A 23,905-nucleotide genomic window follows, 5' to 3' on the forward strand; every position below is an offset into this window, starting at 1 on the left:
GCTCATTAGTCGAGCTGCACACATGATAAAATAGACACAACAAGAATACACCACACTACTCAAAGAACTAAGACACCAAACGACAGCACAACTCCTCTCGCCAACGGAAGCAGGACAACTCCGGCTTAACAAAATGAATAAGGAACTGAATGACCTACTGTTCCAAAAAAACACGTGTATACTCCATAGGTTACTAATGAAAAGGTACTCCTAAGGCAACAAAGCAGGGGAAGCCCTAGCATCCTTACTAAGACATGCCCAAGCCAACTCCAAAGTCCAACACTTAATCTCCCCTGGTGGAAGATGCTCAACCCACAGAGCATAAATAACATGATGGCGGACTTCTACAGCACACTCTATAACCTAGCCACAGACAAAACGACACATCAACCCACCAGTCAAGAAATTCAGGAACTCCTCTCCCACATTCGCCTCCCCTCACTAACTCCCAACACAATGCAAAACACTCCAAGCCTCCAGGAAATAGAAAAAGGCCATCCGCTCCCTCCCATCTGGGAAATCACCTATCCTGGATGGTTTCACAAATTCTTATTATAAAACTCTCTGCCCAATCCTGGCCCCCCCTACCTGGAAAAAAAGTTTAACCACATCTTACACACGGGTCACATACCACTCGAAATGCTGGCTGCTCAAATTGCCATGCTTCCAAAACCTGGAAAACCCTCCAACAGGCCCCAAAACCTCAGACCTATATTGTTGCTGAACATGGACACAAAACTCCTGGCAAAGATCTATGCAAACAGACTCTCAACCATTATACCCACTGTGATACATGGAGACCAAGTGGGGTTTGTAGCAGTGAGAAAGAGCTCAGATGGTACTAGGAAGCTGTTAAACCTGATGTACAGTGCGCAAACCTCGGGAAGGGCGAGTGTATTCATCTCCATAGACGCTGAAAAAGCCTTTGATAGGGTACACTGGGGCTTCCTCGAGGAGGTATTACAGAAATTTAAATTCCCACCAAACGTCATGTCCCTAGTGTCAGCACTTTACTCCAGCCCATAAGCCCGAGTGGCGAATAGTGGTTTCATCTCATCAGAGTTCCAGATTACCAATGGGTCACACCAGGGATGTTCACTGTCTCCCATACTATACATCTTTGCCCTTGAACCCCTAACACAACTCATACGGGAGAATACAAACATTAGAGGAATACGAATAGGTGACGTCGAACACAAACTCGCAATGTTTGCGCACGATATTATGCTATCAATCTAATCTCCTGACACGACACTCCCACAACTCCATGAAACCCTGGCTAAATACAGTGCCTGCTCATACTACAAACTAAACATAATGAGAACACAAGCGATGAGCATGCACCTACCAACCCACACTCGAAATAACCTAAAAAGCAGCTATGCATATGAAGGGCACACTGATCACCTAGCTTTCCTAGGGGTAGCTTTCACGTCCAACCCTCATGCACTACCTCAAGCCAACTATGTCAAACTAGCACACAACATCAAAATCCAAATTATGGGATGGTGAGGCAAATATATTTCCTGACTGGGACGCATGGCAGCGGCTAAAATGCTCCTTCTCCCCAAACGCATGGCAGCGGCTAAAATGCTCCTTCTCCCCAAAATTTATTCTGCAACCTGCAAATTTAAACTCCCAAAGCACTTTATTCCGGATACACAAAAGATGCTCAACGCATTCATATGGGATAACAAAAGACCAAGGGTAGCGGCTTCCACACTGTACAGACCTTTCAGACGCAGGAGAATGGGAATCCCTCATCTCGACACCTACTACACAGCATCCCTCCTTAGTCCACTAATCATGGCCTTTCACTAGGACACACCGCCTACATGGCTCCAAATGGAAGCTGGAGGACAAGACATTGCAACACTAGCCTGGATCCCAGCACACCTCAGGCCCAAATACAAGGATATCCTTCCCACTATCCTTCCCAAATACAAGGATATCCTTCCCTTCCCGCATCGCCACCACCTATGAGACATTGAAAAACCATGCGTACAACGCAAACCACCCACAAAGCTAATGTCCCAACTGTACCACAACGCAATTCCAAAATCCTACACTGCACAACTCTTTCACGGAAGCTTGGGAACCAGACTTCCAGAAACGACTGGACGATGCCCAGTGGTCCCGCATATTCCTAGCAAACAAAAAACTCACACTATGCACTTCGCATATAGAACTGTCCAGAAAACCTTTATACCGCTGACATCTATTGCCAACCAGATTGAAACATATGAACCCCAAAACATAAAAAAAAATGCTGGACATGCCCAAAAATCACACCCTTCTGGGTAGAGGTCTCGAACCTGATTGCACATGCCACTAAAGTTACATTACCCCTGAACCCAGAACTATACTTACTACAACTTCTCCCACTGAACATACCAAAAACGAAACAGTATCTGATTTACCACATACTTATAGCAGGATTATATACTATTAGCAGAACTTGGTTGTCCCCACACACTCCGCAAATCACATCCTGCACTCAATCTGTGGACTCCTCTAAAAAATATTAAATCATGGCCAGAACGACCAGACCTCCACAGAAATTTTGAAAAGAAGCATGGGACATGTGGGACAAGCATAAACCCCACCTAACATAACAGGTCTACAAAAAAAAACTACACGATCACACCACCGCGATAAACAAAAGATGGATCGCCCCTTGTCCTCACTTTCTCCCCCACGCTCCTGTCCACCACTTGTTACACCCCCTCCCCACCCATTACAACATGGGTAAAAATTGGTACATGATGTTATGTGACTCATATGCATGTGACGTATAACACATCATAGGACAGCCATAGGCAAATAGGATCATCATAAGAAATGTGTAGTCATGTCGCGAACATAAAATTTTCGGTTCGCGAATGGCTAACGCAAACGTTCGCGAACCGGGCGAACCGCCATAGACTTCAATAGGGAGGCGAATTTTAAATCCCACAGGGACTCTTTCTGGCCACAATAGTGATGGAAATGTTGTTTCAAGGGGACTAACACCTGGACCGTGGCATGCCGGAGGGGGATCCATGGCAAAACTCCCATGGAAAATTACACAGTTGATGCAGAGTCTGGTTTTAATCCATAAAGGGCATAAATCACCTAACATTCCTAAATCACAATGGATATGGCACCTGACATATGACATATTGACACCTTGACATATAGATTGACACCTGTCCTCAGAGACCCTGATACACACTGACACAGAGCAGAATAGGGACTGTTCCCCCTACATAGGGTCACTTGGCAGATATGGATTGACACCTATCCTAAGGATCCCTGATACACACTGACACAGAGCAGAATAGGAACTGTTCCCCCTACATAGGGTCACTTGGCAGATATGGAATGACACCTGTCCTCAGGGACCCTGATACACACTGACGCAGAATAGGGACTGTTCCCCCTACATAGGGTCACTTGGCAGATATGGATTGACACCTGTCCTCAGAGACCCTGATACACACTGACACAGAGCAGAATAGGGACTGTTCCCCCTACATAGGGTCACTTGGCAGATATGGATTGACACCTGTCCTCAGAGACCCTGATACACACTGACACAGAGCAGAATAGGGACTGTTCCCCTACATAGGGTCACTTGGCAGATATGGATTGACACCTGTCCTCAGGGACCCTGATACACACTGACACAGAGCAGAATAGGGACTGTTTCCCCTACATAGGGTCACTTGGCAGATATGGAATTTCCCCACGCTGTGTAAAATGACAAAGAGCACTCTGATTGGTGGGCTTGGAATCTAACCAATCAGATTGCTCTGTGTCATTTTACACAGCGTGGGAAAGTTCTTTAGAATTTCCCACGCTGTGTAAAATGACAAAGAGCACTCTGATTGGTGGGCTTGGAATCTAACCAATCAGAGTGCTCTGTGTCATTTTACACAGCGTGGGAAAGTTCTTTGGAATAATTGTCGTTATGCATTATGTGCTAAATAAAAAATGTTAATGAAAAAAAAAAGGTAAGTTAATTTAATAGAGCAGGAAATGCAAACTTCTAAAGTAAAGTCAAGATCTGATTGAAGATGAAACAACTTTTATAATGGAAGCTGTGTGAGGCACACAGTTTAATTTTTATGCACTTAATAAACTAGCTGCAGTACATAGCATCTAGATGAAGGTTGGAGATTAGTCTTGATGCAAGTAACTAATTGTTTGGTTACTGTGAACTTAAGTCCACCTGTACTCGCTGTACTCATTTAAGGTGATCCATTTAAACTCTGCTAATACCAGGAAGTGCACAAATGTTTGCCTAGAGCAGTCCCAACCAACTCCTCACGGCACAACAACAGTCCAAAATTAAGACATTCCCAATTATGTTTCAAAGGAGATATTGATAAAACATAAACAATTTGTGTGCCTTGAAAATGCCAATGGGAATTACTGGCTTGGAGCATTATAATCACTAAATGTGGCCATGAGATGTTTGTGATTAAATCTGTGTTTTACAGAGATAACCCAAAATCACCTCCCCTCATTATTTTATTCTGGTGTTTATTTTCTGTGATAAAATGGTAACATGTTAGCAGATTGGTTGTAAGACAATAATTGTACCATTTGTTTTCCAGAAAACAAATCCAACAGATATCCTTGGAGACTATGTAAAAAGCACTCATTTACAAATTACACCCTCAAGAAATCTTAGTTATGCATTTAGTATTTATCATGGTGCATGTATGTGTCGTGTTAAAGACATAAGCCAGAAACACATTTGTTATAGTAACAGTGCAAGAGATGGGATTAAACACATGCTCTCTAAAATAAGCGGTTGGATTTTCATTAGAAAACTGAAGGATCCACTTTTCTGTCAGATATACCATGAGCAGATTATTAAGCAAAGAAAATATATTTTCACTTCAGAGTTAAATTAAGCTAATATTGAAGGTTTATTTTTTTTAACTGGCAAGTTGTGTCATAGAATTACTTTATACTATGCATTAACAATACCAACACTTCTGTGTGTTTTGAATTTGGAATGAAAGTGCAATATGAAAATATGTAAGGGAAAAGGAAGGCCTATATTATGGGTTTGTAGGAAATTCGTACTGATCAATGGAGCCTCTGTTGAAGAGCTGTTTCTTTAATTTATTTTGAACTTTGTTTATTTGCTGTCAAATGTCACTCTTAACATTCGTAGGTGAGATAGGATTAGAGAATTTACCTGATAAAAAAAAAATCTAATTTCCTTAGTTGTTACTGAGTTGGTGTGAGTTGGTCCTCGCAATGTTTCGATCATTATAAGTACCGATCATTTTTCTCTGGCATTAGGAAGGTTTACCATAATCTCGTTTGTAGCTTTTTACATGTCTGCTTCTTTTCACCAATCATATCTTACTTCCTGTGGATACTGTAATTATTTTTTTATTATTATTATTTTTTTTTACGGTTTTATTTGTCTGTACACCTTTATCATTAACCATAATCCCCAGGATGCCCACTTTCTTAACATATTTTATCTTCAATTAAAAAAATAAATAGTTTTTATATCATCTATCATTCTTTTGTCACATGCTGTTCTCCAGCTGTAGAATAATTTTAATTAAAAGCCTTTGGAGTAAAGCATCTAGATGGCCATTGCATAACACTCACCTTTCTCATCTTATAGTCTAAGCCCACTTTTACTTCTCGGTTATTTAAGTCTATGAGCTATTTTAGTGTAGACTCTATATATGTGTTTGTCAATTTGTGTGTATGTGTACTTGTCAGTGAGAGTGTATGTGTGCTTGTCGGTGTGTGTGTATGTGTGCTTGTCGGTGTGTGTGTGTATGTGTGCTTGTCGGTGTGTGTGTATGTGTGCTTGTCGGTGTGTGTGTATGTGTGCTTGTCGGTGTGTGTGTATGTGTGCTTGTCGGTGTGTGTGCTTGTCGGTGTGTGTGTGTGTATGTGTGCTTGTCGGTGTGTGTGTGTGTGTATGTGTGCTTGTCGGTGTGTGTGTGTGTGTGTATGTGTGCTTGTCGGTGTGTGTGTGTGTATGTGTGCTTGTCGGTGTGTGTGTGTGTGTATGTGTGCTTGTCGGTGTGTGTGTGTGTATGTGTGCTTGTCGGTGTGTGTGTGTGTATGTGTGCTTGTCGGTGTGTGTATGTGTACTTGTCGGTGTGTGCGTGTGCATGTGTGCTTGTCGGTGTGTATGTGTGCTTGTCGGTGTGTGTGTGTGTGTGTATGTGTGCTTGTCGGTGTGTGTGTGTATGTGTGTGTGTGTATGTGTGCTTGTCGGTGTGTGTGTGTGTATGTGTGCTTGTCGGTGTGTGTGTGTGTGTGTGCTTGTCGGTGTGTGTGTGTGTGTGCTTGTCGGTGTGTGTGTATGTGTGCTTGCCGGTGTGTGTGTGTGTGTGTATGTGTACTTGTCGGTGTGTGTGTGTATGTGTACTTGTCGGTGTGTGTGTGTATGTGTGCTTGTCGGTGTGTGTGTGTATGTGTGCATGTCGGTGTGTATGTGTGCTTGTCGGTGTGTGTGCTTGTTGGTGTGTGTGTATGTGTGCTTGTCGGTGTGTGTGTATGTGTGCTTGTCGGTGTGTGTGTGTGCTTGTCGGTGTGTGTGTGTGCTTGTCGGGGTGTGTGTGTGTGTGTGTGCTTGTCGGTGTGTGTGTGTGTGTGTATGTGTGCTTGTCGGTGTGTGTGTGTGTGTGTGTGTGTGCTTGTCGGTGTGTGTGTGTATGTGTGCTTGTCGGTGTGTGTGTGTATGTGTGCTTGTCGGTGTGTGTGTGTATGTGTGCTTGTCGGTGTGTGTGTGTATGTGTGCTTGTCGGTGTGTGTGTATGTGTGCTTGTCGGTGTGTGTGTGTGTGTATGTGTGCTTGTCGGTGTGTGTGTGTGTGTATGTGTGCTTGTCGGTGTGTGTGTATGTGTGCTTGTCGGTGTGTGTGTATGTGTGCTTGTCGGTGTATGTGTGCTTGTCGGTGTGTGTGTATGTGTGCTTGTGTGTGTGTGTGTGTGTATGTGTGCTTGTGTGTGTGTGTGTGTGTATGTGTGCTTGTCGGTGTGTGTGTATGTGTGCTTGTCGGTGTGTGCGTGTGTGCTTGTTGGGGGGGTGTGTGTGTATGTGTGCTTGTCGGTGTGTGTGTATGTGTGCTTGTCGGTGTGTGTGTGTGTGTATGTGTGCTTGTCGGTGTGTGTGTGTGTGTGTATGTGTGCTTGTCGGTGTGTGCGTGTGTGCTTGTTGGGGGGGTGTGTGTGTATGTGTGCTTGTCGGTGTGTGTGTATGTGTGCTTGTCGGTGTGTGTGTGTGTGTATGTGTGCTTGTCGGTGTGTGTGTGTGTGTGTATGTGTGCTTGTCGGTGTGTGTGTGTATGTGTGCTTGTTGGTGTGTGTGTGTGTGTATGTGTGCTTGTCGGTGTGTATGTGTGCTTGTCGGTGTGTATGTGTGCTTGTCGGTGTGGGTGTGTGTGCTTGTCGGTGTGTGTGTGTGCTTGTCGGTGTGTGTGTGTATGTGTGCTTGTCAGGGGTGTGTGTGTGTGTGTGCTTGTCAGGGGGGTGTGTATGTGTGCTTGTCGGTGTGTGTGTGTGTATGTGTGCTTGTCGGTGTGTGTGTGTGTATGTGTGCTTGTCGGTGTGTGTGTGTATGTGTGCTTGTCGGTGTGTGTTTGTGTGCTTGTCGGTGTGTGTGTGTGTATGTGTGCTTGTCGGTGTGTGTGTGTATGTGTGCTTGTCGGTGTGTGTTTGTGTGCTTGTCGGTGTGTGTGTGTGTGTGTATGTGTGCTTGTCGGTGTGTGTGTGTGTGCTTGTGTGTGTGTGTGTGTGTATGTGTGCTTGTCGGTGTGTGTGTGTGTGCATGTGTGCTTGTCGGTTAGTGTGTGTATGTGTGCTTGTCGGTGTGTGTGTGTATGTGTGCTTGTCGGTGTGTGTGTGTATGTGTGCTTGTCGGTGTGTGTGTGTATGTGTGCTTGTCGGTGTGTGTGTGTATGTGTGCTTGTCGGTGTGTGTGTATGTGTGCTTGTCGGTGTGTGTGTGTGTGCTTGTCGGTGTGTGTGTATGTGTGCTTGTCGGTGTGTGTGTGCTTGTCGGGGTGTGTGTGTGTGTGCTTGTCGGTGTGTGTGTGTGTGCTTGTCGGGGTGTGTGTGTGTGTGTGCTTGTCGGTGTGTGTATGTGTGCTTGTTGGGGTGTGTGTGTGTGCTTGGCGGTGTGTGTGTGCTTGGTGTGTGTGTGTGTGTATGTGTGCTTGTCGGTGTGTGTGTGTGTGTGTGTATGTGTGCTTGTCGGTGTGTGTGTGTGTGTGTGTGTGCTTGTTGGTGTGTGTGTGTGTGTATATGTGCTTGTCGGTGTGTGTGTGTGTATGTGTGCTTGTCGGTGTGTATGTGTGCTTGTCGGTGTGTATGTGTGCTTGTCGGTGTGGGTGTGTGTGCTTGTCGGTATGTGTGTGTGTGCTTGTCGGTGTGTGTGTGTCGGTGTGTGTGCTTGTCGGTGTGTGTGTGTGTGCTTGTCGGTGTGTGTGTGTGTGCTTGTCGGTGTGTGTGTGTGTGCTTGTCGGTGTGTGTGTGTGTATGTGTGCTTGTCGGGGTGTGTGTGTGTGCTTGTCGGGGGTGTGTATGTGTGCTTGTCGGGGGTGTGTATGTGTGCTTGTCGGTGTGTGTGTATGTGTGCTTGTCGGTGTGTGTATGTGTGCTTGTCGGTGTGTGTGTGTGTGTATGTGTGCTTGTCGGTGTGTGTATGTGTGCTTGTCGGTGTGTGTATGTGTGCTTGTCGGTGTGTGTGTATGTGTGCTTGTCGGTGTGTGTGTGTGTATGTGTGCTTGTCGGTGTGTGTGTGTGCTTGTCGGTGTGTGTGTGTATGTGTGCTTGTCGGTGTGTGTATGTGTGCTTGTCGGTGTGTGTGTATGTGTGCTTGTCGGTGTGTGTGTATGTGTGCTTGTCGTGTGTGTGTGTATGTGTGCTTGTCGTGTGTGTGTGTGTGTATGTGTGCTTGTCGGTGTGTGTGTGTGTATGTGTGCTTGTCGGTGTGTATGTGTGCTTGTCGGTGTGTGTGTGTGCTTGCCGGTGTGTGTGTGTGCTTGTCGGTGTGTGTGTGTGCTTGTCGGTGTGTGTGTGTGTGTGCTTGTCGGTGTGTGTGTATGTGTGCTTGTCGATGTGTGTGTGTGCTTGTCGGTGTGTGTGTGCTTGTCGGTGTGTGTATGTGTGCTTGTCGGTGTGTGTGTGTGTATGTGTGCTTGTCGGTGTGTGTGTGTGTGTATGTGTGCTTGTCGGTGTGTGTGTGTGCTTGTCGGTGTGTGTGTGTGCTTGTCGGTGTGTGTGTGTGTGTGCTTGTCGGTGTGTGTGTGTGTGTGCTTGTCGGTGTGTGTGTGTGCTTGTCGGGGGTGTGTGTGTGTGCATGTGTGCTTGGCGGTGTGTGTGTATGTGTGCTTGTCGGTGTGTGTGTGTATGTGTGCTTGTCGGTGTGTGTGTGTGTGCTTGTCGGTGTGTGTGTGCTTGTCGGTGTGTGTGCTTGTCGGTGTGTGTATGTTTGCTTGTCGGTGTGTGTGTATGTGTGCTTGTCGGTGTGTGTGTGTATGTGTGCTTGTCGGTGTGTGTGTGTATGTGTGCTTGTCGGTGTGTGTGTGTGCTTGTCGGTGTGTGTGTATGTGTGCTTGTCGGTGTGTGTGTATGTGTGCTTGTCGGTGTGTGTGTGTGCTTGTCGGTGTGTGTGTGTGCTTGTCGGTGTGTGTGTATGTGTGCTTGTGTGTGTGTGTGTGTGTATGTATGTGTGCTTGTCGGTGTGTGTGTATGTGTGCTTGTCGGTGTGTGTGTATGTGTGCTTGTCGGTGTGTATGTGTGCTTGTCGGTGTGTATGTGTGCTTGTCGGTGTGTGTGTGTGTATGTGTGCTTGTCGGTGTGTGTGTGTGTATGTGTGCTTGTCGGTGTATGTGTGCTTGTCGGTGTGTGTGTGTGTGTGCTTGTCGGTGTGTGTGTATGTGTGCTTGTCGGTGTGTGTGTATGTGTGCTTGTTGGGGTGTGTGTGCTTGTCGGTGTGTGTGTGTATTTGTGTTTGTCGGTGTGTGTGTGTATGTGTGTTTGTCGGTGAGAGTGTATGCGTGCTTGTCTGTGAGAGTGTATGCGTGCTTGTCTGTGAGAGTGTATGCGTGCTTGTCGGTGAGAGTGTATGCGTGCTTGTCGGTGAGAGTGTATATGCGTTTGTATGTGTGTTTGTCAGTGAGAGTGTATGTGTGTCTGTGTCAAGGTTTGTGTATGTTTCACTGTGTGTATCTGAGTGTGTGTGTGTGTGTGTATTGGTGTGTGTATGTGCCAGTGTGTATTAGTGTGTCAATGTCTGTGCATGTGTCATGGTGTGTATCTTTGTGTCTGTGTATATGTCAATGTGTGTGTATGTCTCAATGTTTTTATATGTATGTATGTGTATTAATTTGTTTGTGTATGTATAAGTGCAGCAATCATATGTGCATACATCCCAGCAATTAAACACCATCCAAGCAATCAAACACGTATATGTGCGTAAATCTCAGCAATCAAACACCAACACAACATGCAAACATACTCCTGCAAACACAAACATTACATACAAAAACCCCTGGATTCAAATTCCAAATTTATATACGAACACTGAAACACTAATACTACACACAAATGTACATCTGCATTTAAAAGCTAACACTACATCCAAGCAGTGGCGAAACTACCACGGTCCATGGGGGCCCGGTCAGCGCTTCGGTGCTTTAACAGAGCGACCTGGCCCCCTCTGATGATGTCAGACGTTGGGAGGAAGTGACAACCCCCGGTCACTTCCTCTCAGCAATCACCGGAGCCGCACGGGAGGAGGAAGGAGAAGAGGTAGTCAGAGTGGGAACTCTGACTCCCATCAGGTTGAGCCACTGGACCCCAGGGAAAGTAACCCTCCTGCGCATTAGAGGTAGGAAACAGGAGAGTGACTAAGAATTTGTATGTGTGTCTGTATGTGTCTGTTTGTATGTATATGTGTGTCTGTATGAATGTTTCTCTATATGTGTGTAGTTGTGTGCCTGTATGTTTGTGTTATACTAAGATATGTAACAGCGTTGATGTTCCTGGAGGGATAAGCCAAATGGCAAATGATTTAGGTAAACTAGAAAAATGGTCAGAGCTGTAGCAACTGACATTTAATGTGGATAAGTGCAAGGTAATGCACCTTGGACGTAAAAACCCAAGCGCAGAGTATAGGATATTTGATACCCTACTAACCTCAACATCTGAGGAAAGATATTTAAGAGTAATTATTTCAGATGGCTTAAAGGTAGGAAGACAATGTAATAGAGCAGCTGGAAATGCTAGCAGAATGCTTAGTTGTATAGTGAGAGGTATTAGCAGTAGAAAGAGGGAAGTGTTCATGCCATTGTACAGAACACTGGTGAGAAGTCACTTGGAGTATTGTACGCAGTACTGGAGACGGTATCTTCAGAAGGATATTGATACTCTAGAACAGGCATAGGGCAACCTTTGGCACTCCAGGTGTTTTGGACTACACCTCCGATGATGCTTTGCCAGCATTATGGGTGTAAGAGCATTATGGGGGATGTAGTCCACAACATCTGGAGTGCCAAAGGTTGCCTATCCCTGCTCTAGAAAGAGTTCAGAGAAGGGCTACTAAACTGGTTCATGGATTGCAGAATAAAACTTACAAGGAAAGGTTAAAGGATCTTAACATTTATAGCTTGGATGAAAGACGAGACGGGGGGATATGATAGAAACATTAAAATACATAAAGGGACTTGACACAGTGAAGGAGGAGACTATATTTAAAAGAAGAAAAACGATCACAACAAGAGGAAATAGTCTTAAATTAGAGGGACAAAGGTTTAAAAATAATATCAGGAAGTATTACTTTACTGAGAGGGTAGTGGATGCATGGAATAGCTTTCCAGCTGAAGTGGTAGAGGTTAACACAGTGATAGAGTTTAAGCATGCGGGGGGTAGGCATAAGGCTATCCTAGGCTTAAGGTAAGGCCAGGGACTAATTAAAAATATTGGGCAGATTAGATGCAAACACACCCCTGAATAAAAATGCTAACATTACATACAAACATCAACTGTACACACAAAAGCACACCTGTCTGCGCTATCTACTATGCGCTACAGTGCCCAAACATTTTGGAGTTCCACGTTGTTAGCGCATTAAGTCAAAGGGATCCACAGAAAAAAATTAATTGGGAACCCCTGCTTTAGAAAAATGTATTATGCCACACATCATTGGTTTCACTTGTCCATGCTGAATTGTAACACCTTAAATAGCTTTGTAAACATCAGTATGACATGTTCAATAATATGAAAACCTGGCTTACAGGCGGGTCTCACACAGCTGATTGCCTACACTTTTACCTATTATTTTAGCCAAGTTTGGACCTTGTGTGAGGCCTGTAGAGATACTGCTGTATTTTTATGTATTTATTTTATTTTGCCATGATTCTACCTGTAGGATTCCTCACATTTCTTGGAAAAAAAAAAGGTAACATTTATTTTAGCCTCTGAAAGCAATCTAATTACAGCGTATGTTCTTTTTTTAAATGAGTGTTGTAAATAATGTAAATTTATTGCAATGGGCACTCTGAGTACAGTTACTTATGTACGGCTAGTTAATGTATATGAGTCAGACTTGGCATAGATAAGTAATTGGTTAAAAGCATGGATAATTGCTTGCTTAACATTTAAGCTCTTCATTAATAAACTAGACTTACCGTGTTATGTTATTGCAGTTTCAGAATAGTGATAAAATGCTCTTTGTTCTACTGCTTGGTGTATTTCTAAAGCTAGGCATTCCCATCTGACTGTAAGCTCAGTGGGCCAGGGACACCCTGTCTGTATTTTATTCTACTGCATTTCCATTACCAGTCAACTACCCTAATGTAATGGGCAAAGTGCTAAGATATACATATTTGAGCAGCCATTTAGGTTGTGTTTTTTCTCTGCCAATGGGCACCTGTAAGTCCAACCTTTTTGTTAAAACACTTTATGCCATGATAGTGTGGTTAATCCTCCTGTTATGCAATGACCTTTTTTGTTTTTTAAAAAGGGTGCTTTCGACTTTAGAGAGGGGCTGGACCATTGTTAATAATTCCATGGCAGTTGAATATTTTTGCGACAGATTGCATGTGTGGAATAGGAACTACTTCCAAATAAGTTGTCCAGTTTGTGTACTCAGCAGAAGTATTACTAATCATTTAAAGGAACACTGCAGGCACTGTGTCTGGTTCATCTCATTGTACTGCTTATAGTGTTTGGAGTACTCTGGTACTGTCACTTAATTAATGTTTTAATGCTAAATTCGAGTCCCCAGCATACAAAAGTAAACTCTGCGCTCAAACTCTCACTACTCCTTGGCGGCTGCAAGGACTATAGTATACATCAGCCACAATAGATAAAATAAAAAACAAAGAAAAATAGTTACTTGCACACTATGTCAAATCCCTATGCCTATTTAAATAACTGGAGGGTTTTTTTTGTATCACTCCAATGGTCATTTAAGTATAAACTCACCTGCCATGTCAAGGCAAAACATCTTAGATGAGTCCTACACTAACAATTCACCTTGCTATCTTCAGTTACAACATGGGTCGTCAACCTGGTCCCTACCGCCCACTAGTGGGCGTTTCAGGATTCCAGGTGGACGGTAGGGATTTTGGCTGCTAAATCCTCAGATTGAGAGAGTGGATGGCTGGGCTGGTGGGGCTGGGCTGACAGCCCTAATGATCACTCTGATTAATCCTCCCCTCGGACTGTGCCAGCCTGTCTGTCCGAGGGGAAGAAGGAGGGAGGAGCTGGGGGCTGATGTAGCTGCCAGCAGCTGCAGGGAGACCTGTCAGTCTCCCTGCACACTCCAAAATCATTTCGGCCACATGCCCCGCCTCTTAACAGAAGCCCCACCTCCCACAAACAAGCCCCGCCCCCACACACATTTCTGGAGACCTGCCACCGGACCAAAAGGAAACTAAAAGGTATTTACCTTTTTCAGCCCCCTACCCACCATTCAAATGCCCCCCACCTCACAGACAGTCCCCCTACCCACCTCACTGTCCCCCTACCCACTATACAGCTCCCCTACCCACTATACAGCTCCCCTACCCACTATACAGCCCCCTACCCACCTCACAGCCCCCTACCCACTATAGAGCCCCCTACCCACCTCACTGCCCCCCTACCCACTATACAGACCCCTACCCACTATACTGCCCCCCTAACCACCTCACAGCCCCCTACCCACTATAGAGCCCCCCTATCCACTATAGAGCCCCCCTATCCACTATAGAGCCCCCTACCCACTATACGGCCCCCTACCCACTATACAGCCCCCCCTACCCGCTATACAGCCCCCCTACCCGCTATACAGCCCCCCTATTCACCATACAGCCCCCCTACCCACCTCACAGCCCCCCTACCCACCTCACAGCCCCCCTACCCACCTCACAGCCCCCCTACCCACTATACAGCCCCCCTACCCACCTCACAGCCCCCCTACCCACAATACAGCCCCCTACCCACAATACAGCCCCCCTACCCACCTCACAGCCTCCCTACTCACTATACAGCCCCCCTACCCACCTCACAGTCCCCCTATTCACCTCACAGTCTCCCTTCCCACTATACAGCGCCCCCTATCCACCTCACAGTCCCCCTATCCACCTCACAGTCCCCCTATCCACCTCACAGTCCCCCTATCCACCTCACAGTCCCCCTACCCACCTCGCAGACCCCGAACCCACCTTACAGCCCCTCTACCCACTATACGGCCCTCACACACACCTCACAGCCCCCATACCAACTCACAGTCCCCCTACCCACCCTACAGAACCCCTACCCACCCTACAGAACCCCTACCCACCATACAGAACCCCTACCCACCATACAGCCCTCCTACCCAGCTTACAGAACACCTACCCACCTCACAGCCCCCCATCCACCTTAAGAAAATCGAACCAGATAATATTTAGTCTCGCAGTATCAACCTCAAGGACCTCATTAATCACTAGTAAAGTTAATTTCAATTTACTTTATTGTTTTCTCATTAAACTTTATAAAGTTAAAAACATTAACATGGATAAAGTAGAAATAAAAAGATAAATGTACGTACATTTATTTTATTTTTAAAAACACCCTCCTTTCTAAAAAAAACACTCTGCACTTGCGCGAAAACTGGTGGGCGGTAAGGAAATGTTTCCATCAAGAAAGATGCATTAGTGGCCGGTAGGTAGAAAAAGGTTGACTACCCCTGAGTTAAAAGGTAAAAACGTATTGACCTTTAACAGGGAACACATGGCAACACTGTAACATGGCGTTGTAATACAAAAGAAAATACAAACATACAAAATGTAACTTTGAGCTCTTACTCCCACTACTCCTGGGTGGCTGCAATGACTAGTGCACAAGTAACTTTTTTTTCTTTGATTTTTATTGAGAGTCCCCACCAGCCCACCACTCTGTGCTGCTTTGGCTAATGTGGACATATTCGCATGAGCAGCAATCAGCAACTGTGATTGGTTGACTGCTTGTAGCCTATCAGAGCTACAATTGATAGTATGAAAGGTGTAATTGCTGACTTACCTTCACCTCCAGTAGGGGCCAGACTGTGGGTGGTTAGGGACCCTTATCTGGCGTTAAACTGCTCTAAAATAGTGTACCACTGAATGGAGGGACAGTGCCAGGGAACTCCAGGCACTACAACTAATTCAAAGAGATGAAATGGTTTTAGTGACTATAGTGTCCTTTAATATAAACACCTGTGTAAATGCCATTGTCTCCAATGGCATATACATTCTCTCCCAGCCTCTTTATTTTTTATGTTTCACAAGGCCTCTCTCTTACTGTATGTCTGTTTTGTGTCAAAGTAATTTTGTAATACACTGTAAAATCTATTTTTGGTTCTCTGTCTATTGTTAGTACTATATAACAAAATAATACTAATGTATAATAATGATCTGATTTGCAGTTATGCAATAATTATGCAATACAGGTAAGAAAATATTTTTTTTTCTAAAAAGTAGTCTAAATTCTAAAAGGTATGCCAAAGCTATAGTGCCACAAATACGATGTCAAAATGAATAATCCTATTTGTCCCCTATGCAAATAATTTACTGGATTCAAGGACAATTGTTACATCTGTAACACAAATACAGGAGCACTCAAACCAGACTAACCAGAGCAGAAAATAGTAGTAAGCCAGTTCCAGGTGTAGTTATCGGAAAGACTACCTACCATAGAGGTCAATGAACGAACTAGAATTTCTTCACCTGAAACTCAAAATGTGATTTAAACGAGGGAGAAGGAATGCACATCTTGTACCCATGTGAAAGAGATCCTATTAGTACATGAATAATGTGGAGGTTTTAGTTTTTTTTAACTTGATTGTGTTGTGAAGACTGTTATGAAAAACTGTTGACAAATGTCCCCATCAGCAGTTCACATTATTAAAGAGGACAGCCACTGACAAGGTCATTGACATGTTAACACATTTAAACTGACAGATGAGTGTTAGCAAAATTTCCCTCTACAATGTGGTTAACATTTTCATCTCCTCAGCCCACGTTTTAATGCACCGCATATCATTGTGTCAACTTAATAACCAACTTCATCGCTCTCTTAAGGATAAGCATGATCAAAATACGAGAGGATCATATATTCATATAAATTTATCAGAATATACATCAATGAAGCTTAGATTTAATTTGATGAAATTTACTCAAAGTAAAATATAGTTCACTGTTCTTGTTTAAACTATTTTTAGGGAGAAAATTAAGGCCGGTGCTCAAAGAATTCCCACGTAATTCCCAAGCCATTTTCCAAAACTTCGAGAACCAGATGGCTGCCTTAGCATATCTGTAAAAATTGTACATTCCCAAGACTGAATAATGACCAATAGAAAGCCATGATTATTTTCCTCATCTTCCATCCCCAACCCCATGTTTGAGCGAAAATACATTAATAAACGGAGTGGGTACACTTTAGATTCCTTCTAAACCAGAAGAGCAGAATTGTTTCAGCCTTCAATCTACCTGTCCAGAGTGAGGGATTTATTTATACTGATCTGGGGACTGTAGCATTGCTTATAATGAATATAATATTTTGTAGACCGTAGTATTTGTGGATAGTATATCTGTCATCTGAAATAGCCATTGCGTTTGGGTTATTTCAGTCACCTGCATTCCTTTTACAGTTTGCTATTTTAGGCAGTGCATTCGGAAAGTATTCAGATCCTTTTATTTTTTCACATTCTTTATATTGCAGCCTTATACGACAATTGTTTTTTTTTTTTTAAAATCTCCCGCATCAGTCTACACTAAATACCCCATAATGACAAAGGAAAAATCTGATTCTTTTAAAAATGTGCAAATGTATTAAAACAGAAAAAAAAATGTAAATGCCGCATTAACCTTTTTCTATGACACTTGAAATTTAGCTCAAATGCATCGAATTTCTCCAGATCATGTTTGCAATATTTCTGCTATGATTCACGTTGATTGGAGTTTGCCTGTGGCAAATTCAATTGATTGGACATGATTTGGAAAGGCACATGCCTGTCTATATAAGGTCTGACAGCTGTAAATGCATGTAAGAACAAAAACCAAGCAATGTGGTTACAGGAGCGGCCTACAGAGCTCAGAGACAGAATTCTGTCAAAGCACTGATCTGGTGTAGAATAGCAAAACATTTAAATTGCTTTTGAAGGTTCCTAGAAGCAGCCTCTATAATTATTACATGGAAGAAGTTTGAAACAACCAGGAAAGCCTGCTTGGAATTTGCCAAAAAGCACCTAAAAATTCTTAGACTGTGAGAAGCAGAATTCTTTCTTGTGATAAAACAACGACTGAGCTGTTCCTAACTCAAAGCATCATGTCTAGACTAAATTAGAATTCACTCATCACCTGCACAATACCATCCCAATGGTGACGTGTGATTGGACTGGTCATGGTTAAAGGACCACTATAGGCACCCAGACTACTTCAGCTTAATGAAGTGGTCTGGGTGCCAGGTCCATCTAGGGTTAACCCTGCCTGCTGTAAACATAGCAGTTTCATAGAAACTGCTATGTTTACATGTGGGTTAATCCAGCCTCTAGTGGCTGTCCCATTGACAGCCGCTAGAGGCGCTTCTGCGCTTCTCACTGTGATTTTCACAGTGAGAAGACACCAGCGTCCATAGGAAAGCATTGAGAATGCTTTCCTATGGACTGATGGAATGCGCGCGTGGCTCCTGCCGCGCATGTGCATTCAGCCAATGACGGCGGAAGGAGGAGGAGAGTCCCCAGCGCCGAGGGAGCCCGGCACTGGAGGAATGTAAGATTTTAACCCCTTCCTCCCCCTAGAGCCAGACGGGAGGGGGGCCATGAGGGTGGGGGGAGACCTATTGTTTTCCTGGCACTATAGTGGACCTTTAAGGGAAAGCTGAATGCAGCGATATTTTTAATGAACACCTGTTCCAGAGCAAGCACTCAGGACCTCAGACTGGGCTGAAGGATCACCTTTGAACAGGACAATGACCCTAAGCACAAATCCAAGACAAGCTAAGAGTGGTTTAGGGATAACTTTGTGAATGTCCATGAGGGGCCCAACCAGAGCCGGCCTGACATGAACCCAATCTAATAGGTAGGCAAAACCTGTTGTCTCATTCCCAAAAAGACTTGAAACTGTAATCTCTTCCAAAGGTGCTTCAACTAAGTGCTGAGTTTAAGGTTCTGAGTACTTATGGCAATGTGATATTTCATTTGTTTCTGATTAATATATTACAGCTTTGTCAAAAGTCCGATTTTTACTTTTGTCATCATGGGGTACTGAATGCAGAGTGAAACAAAAGATTGTTTAAAAGATTTTAAAAAATGAATTGGTATACGACTGCAACATAAAAAAAAAAGCTGAATATTTTCTTTATGCACTGTATTTTTGATGCACCCCTGCCTAGTCTGCTGTGGTCAAAATAGGAAAAATGGAAACCAAAACCAAAACAGAACTCCCATCACACTTATTGCAGCCACCTCTGCCACACATTAAATACTTTCCGCCATATGCACACACTGCTATTCTCACATATTATAGAGATAATGAGAATGGTGGAGAGAAAATGCTGGTAGAGGGTGGAGAAAATCGAATCATGAGAACAAGGGGAGACTGGGGGCGTACCATAAAAAGACAGAGGGAAAGAAGAATACATTTGTCATAGAAATTTTAGGAAATATGCTGGGAGAAAAAATATGGTGTTACAGAGGCAACAGATGTTAAAAAGACTGAAAGTCTTCGGAACACAGACAAATACAGTGTGAAACAGGAAGAGAAGACAGTGCAAATGAAACAAGAGAAAGATAAAAGAGAACGTGTAGCTGGGGGACAAACTAGGGAGTCTAAGTAGCTGGGGTGCATTGAAAGGGATCTGTGGGACATGAGGTTATTAACCTGGATTTTTGCCTAGAGCAGTAAAATAGTTGCAGTGGCCCTGCCTTTTCATCGATGCACATGGGTTATCAAAACAAAAACAAAAAAGTTACCCATTCAGGGAATCCTTTGGGTTATCCTTTGGAGGAAAAGGGTTACCGTTTGGCAGCATGAATTATTCACTTGAGGAATATGTGGTTAGATCTGTTAGAATTTTGATGGTAAATAACCTAAAGGCTATAATATAAATATACCAAGTAGTTGTCTACTTATCTAATGAATATGAGATTTAAAGGTACCCAGATTCAAACAATTTATAGCTTTGTTAATAACTCCCCTTATTTTATAAAATCGCTGTGTCTAGCAGGTATCTGCTCATAATGGGTGACAGTTTGGATGAATTCTGAGCTGAACCTCCAAGGACATGGCTAGTATGCTGTAGCTAACAAGAACCGGTTAGAAGAGAGACCAAGATTTCCCACTAATCCTGTCATTTGTAGGTCATTTTGGTCATGTTATTGGCAATAAATTCACATTTGTTGGATAGCGCTTTTAATACCAATGATTACAATGCTTCATTTTTTTGTGCAATGTGTTTATTTTTTTTTATTGAAAATAAATGTATTTGGCAAAGGTCCAGATTAAAGTACATGATAAAGGCAATGTTCAAACAAGCGTGTTGAGTAGATTGTATATTTTAGGGATACACACCCATGTGCTAAGGAAAGATGGAATCTATTCTTTATTTTGACACACAGAGTGATATAGCAGCATAGTCACCCAATAGTAGACAAAAGATTTCTTTGAACCCCTTGAAAGGCAGGCTATTTTTCACCCTACAGACAGAGCAGTTTTGATGTTTTTTTTTTTTTGCTGTGTGTTATTATTATTATTATTATTGCCATTTATATAGCGCCAAAAGATTCTGTAGCACTTTACAATATTATGGGAGGGAAGATTTAACTATAAATAGAACAATTACAAGAAAACTTACAGGAACGATAAGTTAAAGAGAAACCTGCTTACAGTCTATAGGAGGTGCGGTATAAAACACATTAGGACAGAAAATCGCAATCAAATGAGGTGAGAGTGAAGCAGAGCTGGAGGAGAGAGTAAAGTGCCGTCCTTTAGGAGAGAGCAAGAAACAGGTATGTGAGGTAGAGATTACTCTGGGAGGCCATAAACTTTCCTAAAGAGATGGGTTTTAAGGCACTTCTTAAACGATTGAAGACATGGGGAGAGTCTGATGGCGGTAGGGAAGCTATTCCATAGGAAGGGAGCCACCTGCGAGTAGTCCTGCAAGCGTGAGTTGGCCGTATGGGTGCGAGCAGCGGACAGGAGGTGGTCACGGGCAGAGCGAAGAGACCGAGACGGGACATACCTATGGCTCTGTGAAGAGATATGAGGGGCTAGAATTGTTCAGTGCTTTATAGGTATTAGTTTAGATTTTTGAATTGACTCCTTTAGGATACAGGAAGCCAATGTAAGGACTGACAGACGGGTGAGGTGTAAGAGAACCGACCAGAGCAGAAAATCAGTCTGGCGGCAGCATTCATTACAGACTGTAGCGGGGCAACGGCTTTTTGGAAGGCCAATTAGAAAAGGGTTACAATAACCATGCAGGAAATTACTAGAGCATGGACAAGCTCTTTGGTAGCATCTTGTGTAAGAAAGGGGCGGATGCGGGCTATGTTTTTGGGATTATATTGGACTTGAGGCTCAAAGATGAGGCCAGAATCAAGTATGACGCCACGACAGCTCGTTTGCAAGGATGAACTTATGTGGATATCCCTAACTTGAAGGGAGAGCGAAAGAGGAGGAGAATGTTGGTTCAGTTGTGATTTTAAGTTTATTTCCTTGCTTACTTTTTGGTACCCTGTGAGTATGAGTGTATGTGTATCATTATTTAATTTGATATATTTGTGACAACCATCATGTAATGTGTAGATCTGTCAACTACACTAAATGCATTTGTGACTGCTGATGCAGTCTGTATGAGGCCACTTTAACATGTCGTGGAACTACGGGTCTCGCCAATCATAGTAAGACTGGATGTATGCTAAGTGCAGACCTCCTATCTTTTTGCCAACAACTATTTTTAGCAGCAGGGGATGGAGATGGAGAGTAATTAAATTGGCCTCTATGTGTCAGGAGAGATCTTTTTGTCTCACCTGACTGACAGGGATATACATTTCAGGTGCACAAACCAAATTGTGTTTCTCAATTCCTGGCTTACAGGAAGATATTGCTAACACTATTGTGGAGTTCCGAATACTAGCATTTATTAAACCTTTTCAAATATAGTGAAATCTATTTTGTATGTGTCTATATGCCACATATTTATCCCAGTAATGCCTATGTCTTCTAAGGTGGTCTACTACTCCTAACCAGCTCCGTATGGGAGTTATGATAAATTACCTGGTGGGCCCCATGGTTGAACCTCCAGAAAGAGAATATATTGAAACTTGTAGTTGCAGACACTGGCATGTATTGGCAATGCACTTGTTAACAGTGATATAATAGCTTTCTCATTCCTAAAGTGTTCTTTCTTTTTTGTTTACAGCATCAGTCACTATGTTATTGTGATGTGCATGACCATCTTCATGATGTTGCTGAGCGGACTCGCTCACTTTCTTACGACAAAGAAAATTGAAGTGTGGAGAAAAAAGAAACATCATTCCACTTGACAATATTAAACAAGCCTGGCACTGTCTGTCTCTGAAAGCCAACTAGAACTAAAATATATAGTGTTCTTTTTTCCTATGTGGAGGATTGTAATGCCATGTGCATGGTATGTTTGGGATAAAAAGGACAGACTCAGACCTGCATTCATAAGTTAATGAAGCTCTGTACCTATCGGATAATGTGTATATGTTAACTCAGGGATCTGTATTATGCTCATTGAAACATTCTATATACTTTATTGGTGTTATAATACAGTGGGCATTGTATATTTTGCAATTCATGTATTTTGAGGATTATTGCATTGCTCCTGTGTAGCACCATTACCTTAATGTGATCATCAAGATCATCTTAAAAAAAGTTCTCAAATAAAGTACAACATTGTAAGTGAAATCCATTGAAAGACTGAGATGAAAAATAAGGGTTCGCTGCTATGGATATCCAATGTGCACTCTAAAGGTTATTTTTGTACAGGGTTTTTTTTTTCCCAAAATGGTGATGCTTTTGTATGAATGTGACATGTCATATTGTAGTATAATTTACCTTGCATTTTTTAAACTATACCAACAATTAAACTTACCCATAAAAACCCTCTCCGTAACTAGTAGAGTTTGTGATTATTTAGACCATATCGTAATGTTGCAGTGGCATATTTTTAGGCTGGATGTGTCTCCTGACCGAAAACCTAAGCTCAATTCTAATACATAATATTAAAGGGACACTGTAAGCACCAACATCACTGCATCTTAATGTAGTGGTTTTGGTGCAAAGACTCAGTCTCTGCAGTATGAAAAATGTAAACATTCCTGTAAGTAAATGGCAGTATTTACATTTGTTGAAGAACACACCTCTAGTGGCTGTTATACTTCCATTAGAGGCTATTTACCAAGCAGAGCTCATCTCAGAGCTCCGAGCTTCTGCACTAATATAACCCATATTTTTTGCAGCACTGCTCGATCTGGGTGACTACCAGTGCAGGAGTAGAACATAGGACACAAAATGGGTAGAAAGACCAAAAAACTGAAGCCTGACAAACCACGAATGGGCCTCAACATCGGAGACCTCCTGCGGCAGGCACAAGGTGCAAATGGGCCCAAATTGACTACTACCCTGAGGCCTTCTCAGACCTATCGGACGAGCTGTCTCTGGGGCAGGAGGAGGGTGCCTTGCCAGCTTGACCGACCCAAACTTCAATATCTAGCAGCCCTGACAAGTCTCCAGTCAAGACGGCGGTACTTAAAGACCTCCTGGCAAACTTACAGAAAAATATTCTGGCCGATGTGGCAAATCTGCGTGCTGATCTCCAAGGCCTAACGGCAGGCTCGGTGCGGTGGAATCCACAATGGGAGAGCACACACAAAAGCCTCTATGTAGCAAACAATACTTGGGCTCCAAAAGCAGTATAAACTCTATGACCGGTGTTTCGCTGCGATGGAAGACATGCGGCGCAAGAATAATATAAAAATAAGGGGCATCCCAGAGGACATTCCCTCAGAGGAACTGCCACATATGCTGAGACGACTCAATGTGGCATTGTTATCCCTGAGGCAGGCCAAATCAGTGGGCCTGGTGGGCTGCTTCTGCATCCCCAAATCACCAAAGGGCCCTGCAGAAGTTCCACGAGACCTGATAGTTCACTTCCACAATGGCAGGGATAAAGCAGCAGTTCTAACAGCTCTCAAAGACCTTATACTTTTGAAGGGATGCGACTTATCTTTTATCCTGACCTTTCAGCAGGCACTTTGGCATGGCGGAGGTTCCTTTAGAATCTTCACTGCTCTCCTACAGAAAAACGGCATCCAATACCATTGGCGGCTGACCTGTACGCTGTTAATCCCCCACAGAGACTCCCGATATGCTGGCCATGGTATTACTGCAGCAA

At 43.4% G+C, this 23,905-nt stretch overlaps 1 protein-coding gene across 2 annotated transcripts in view; it reads left to right on the forward strand.

Moving 5' to 3' along the window:
- PIGN (phosphatidylinositol glycan anchor biosynthesis class N) overlaps positions 1-22,503 on the forward strand; it is a 360,977-nt gene extending 338,474 nt beyond the window's left edge. For both annotated transcript variants that reach the window (XM_063450558.1, XM_063450559.1), the window contains one exon: positions 21,905-22,503. In XM_063450558.1, the coding sequence (XP_063306628.1) occupies positions 21,905-22,028 (124 nt within the window). In that variant the 3' untranslated portion in view covers positions 22,029-22,503. The remainder of the gene's footprint in view (positions 1-21,904) is intronic.
- The last annotated feature ends 1,402 nt before the right edge of the window (positions 22,504-23,905 follow it).

Source organism: Pelobates fuscus, chromosome 4 (assembly GCF_036172605.1).
Source record: "Pelobates fuscus isolate aPelFus1 chromosome 4, aPelFus1.pri, whole genome shotgun sequence".
NCBI lineage: Eukaryota > Metazoa > Chordata > Amphibia > Anura > Pelobatidae > Pelobates > Pelobates fuscus.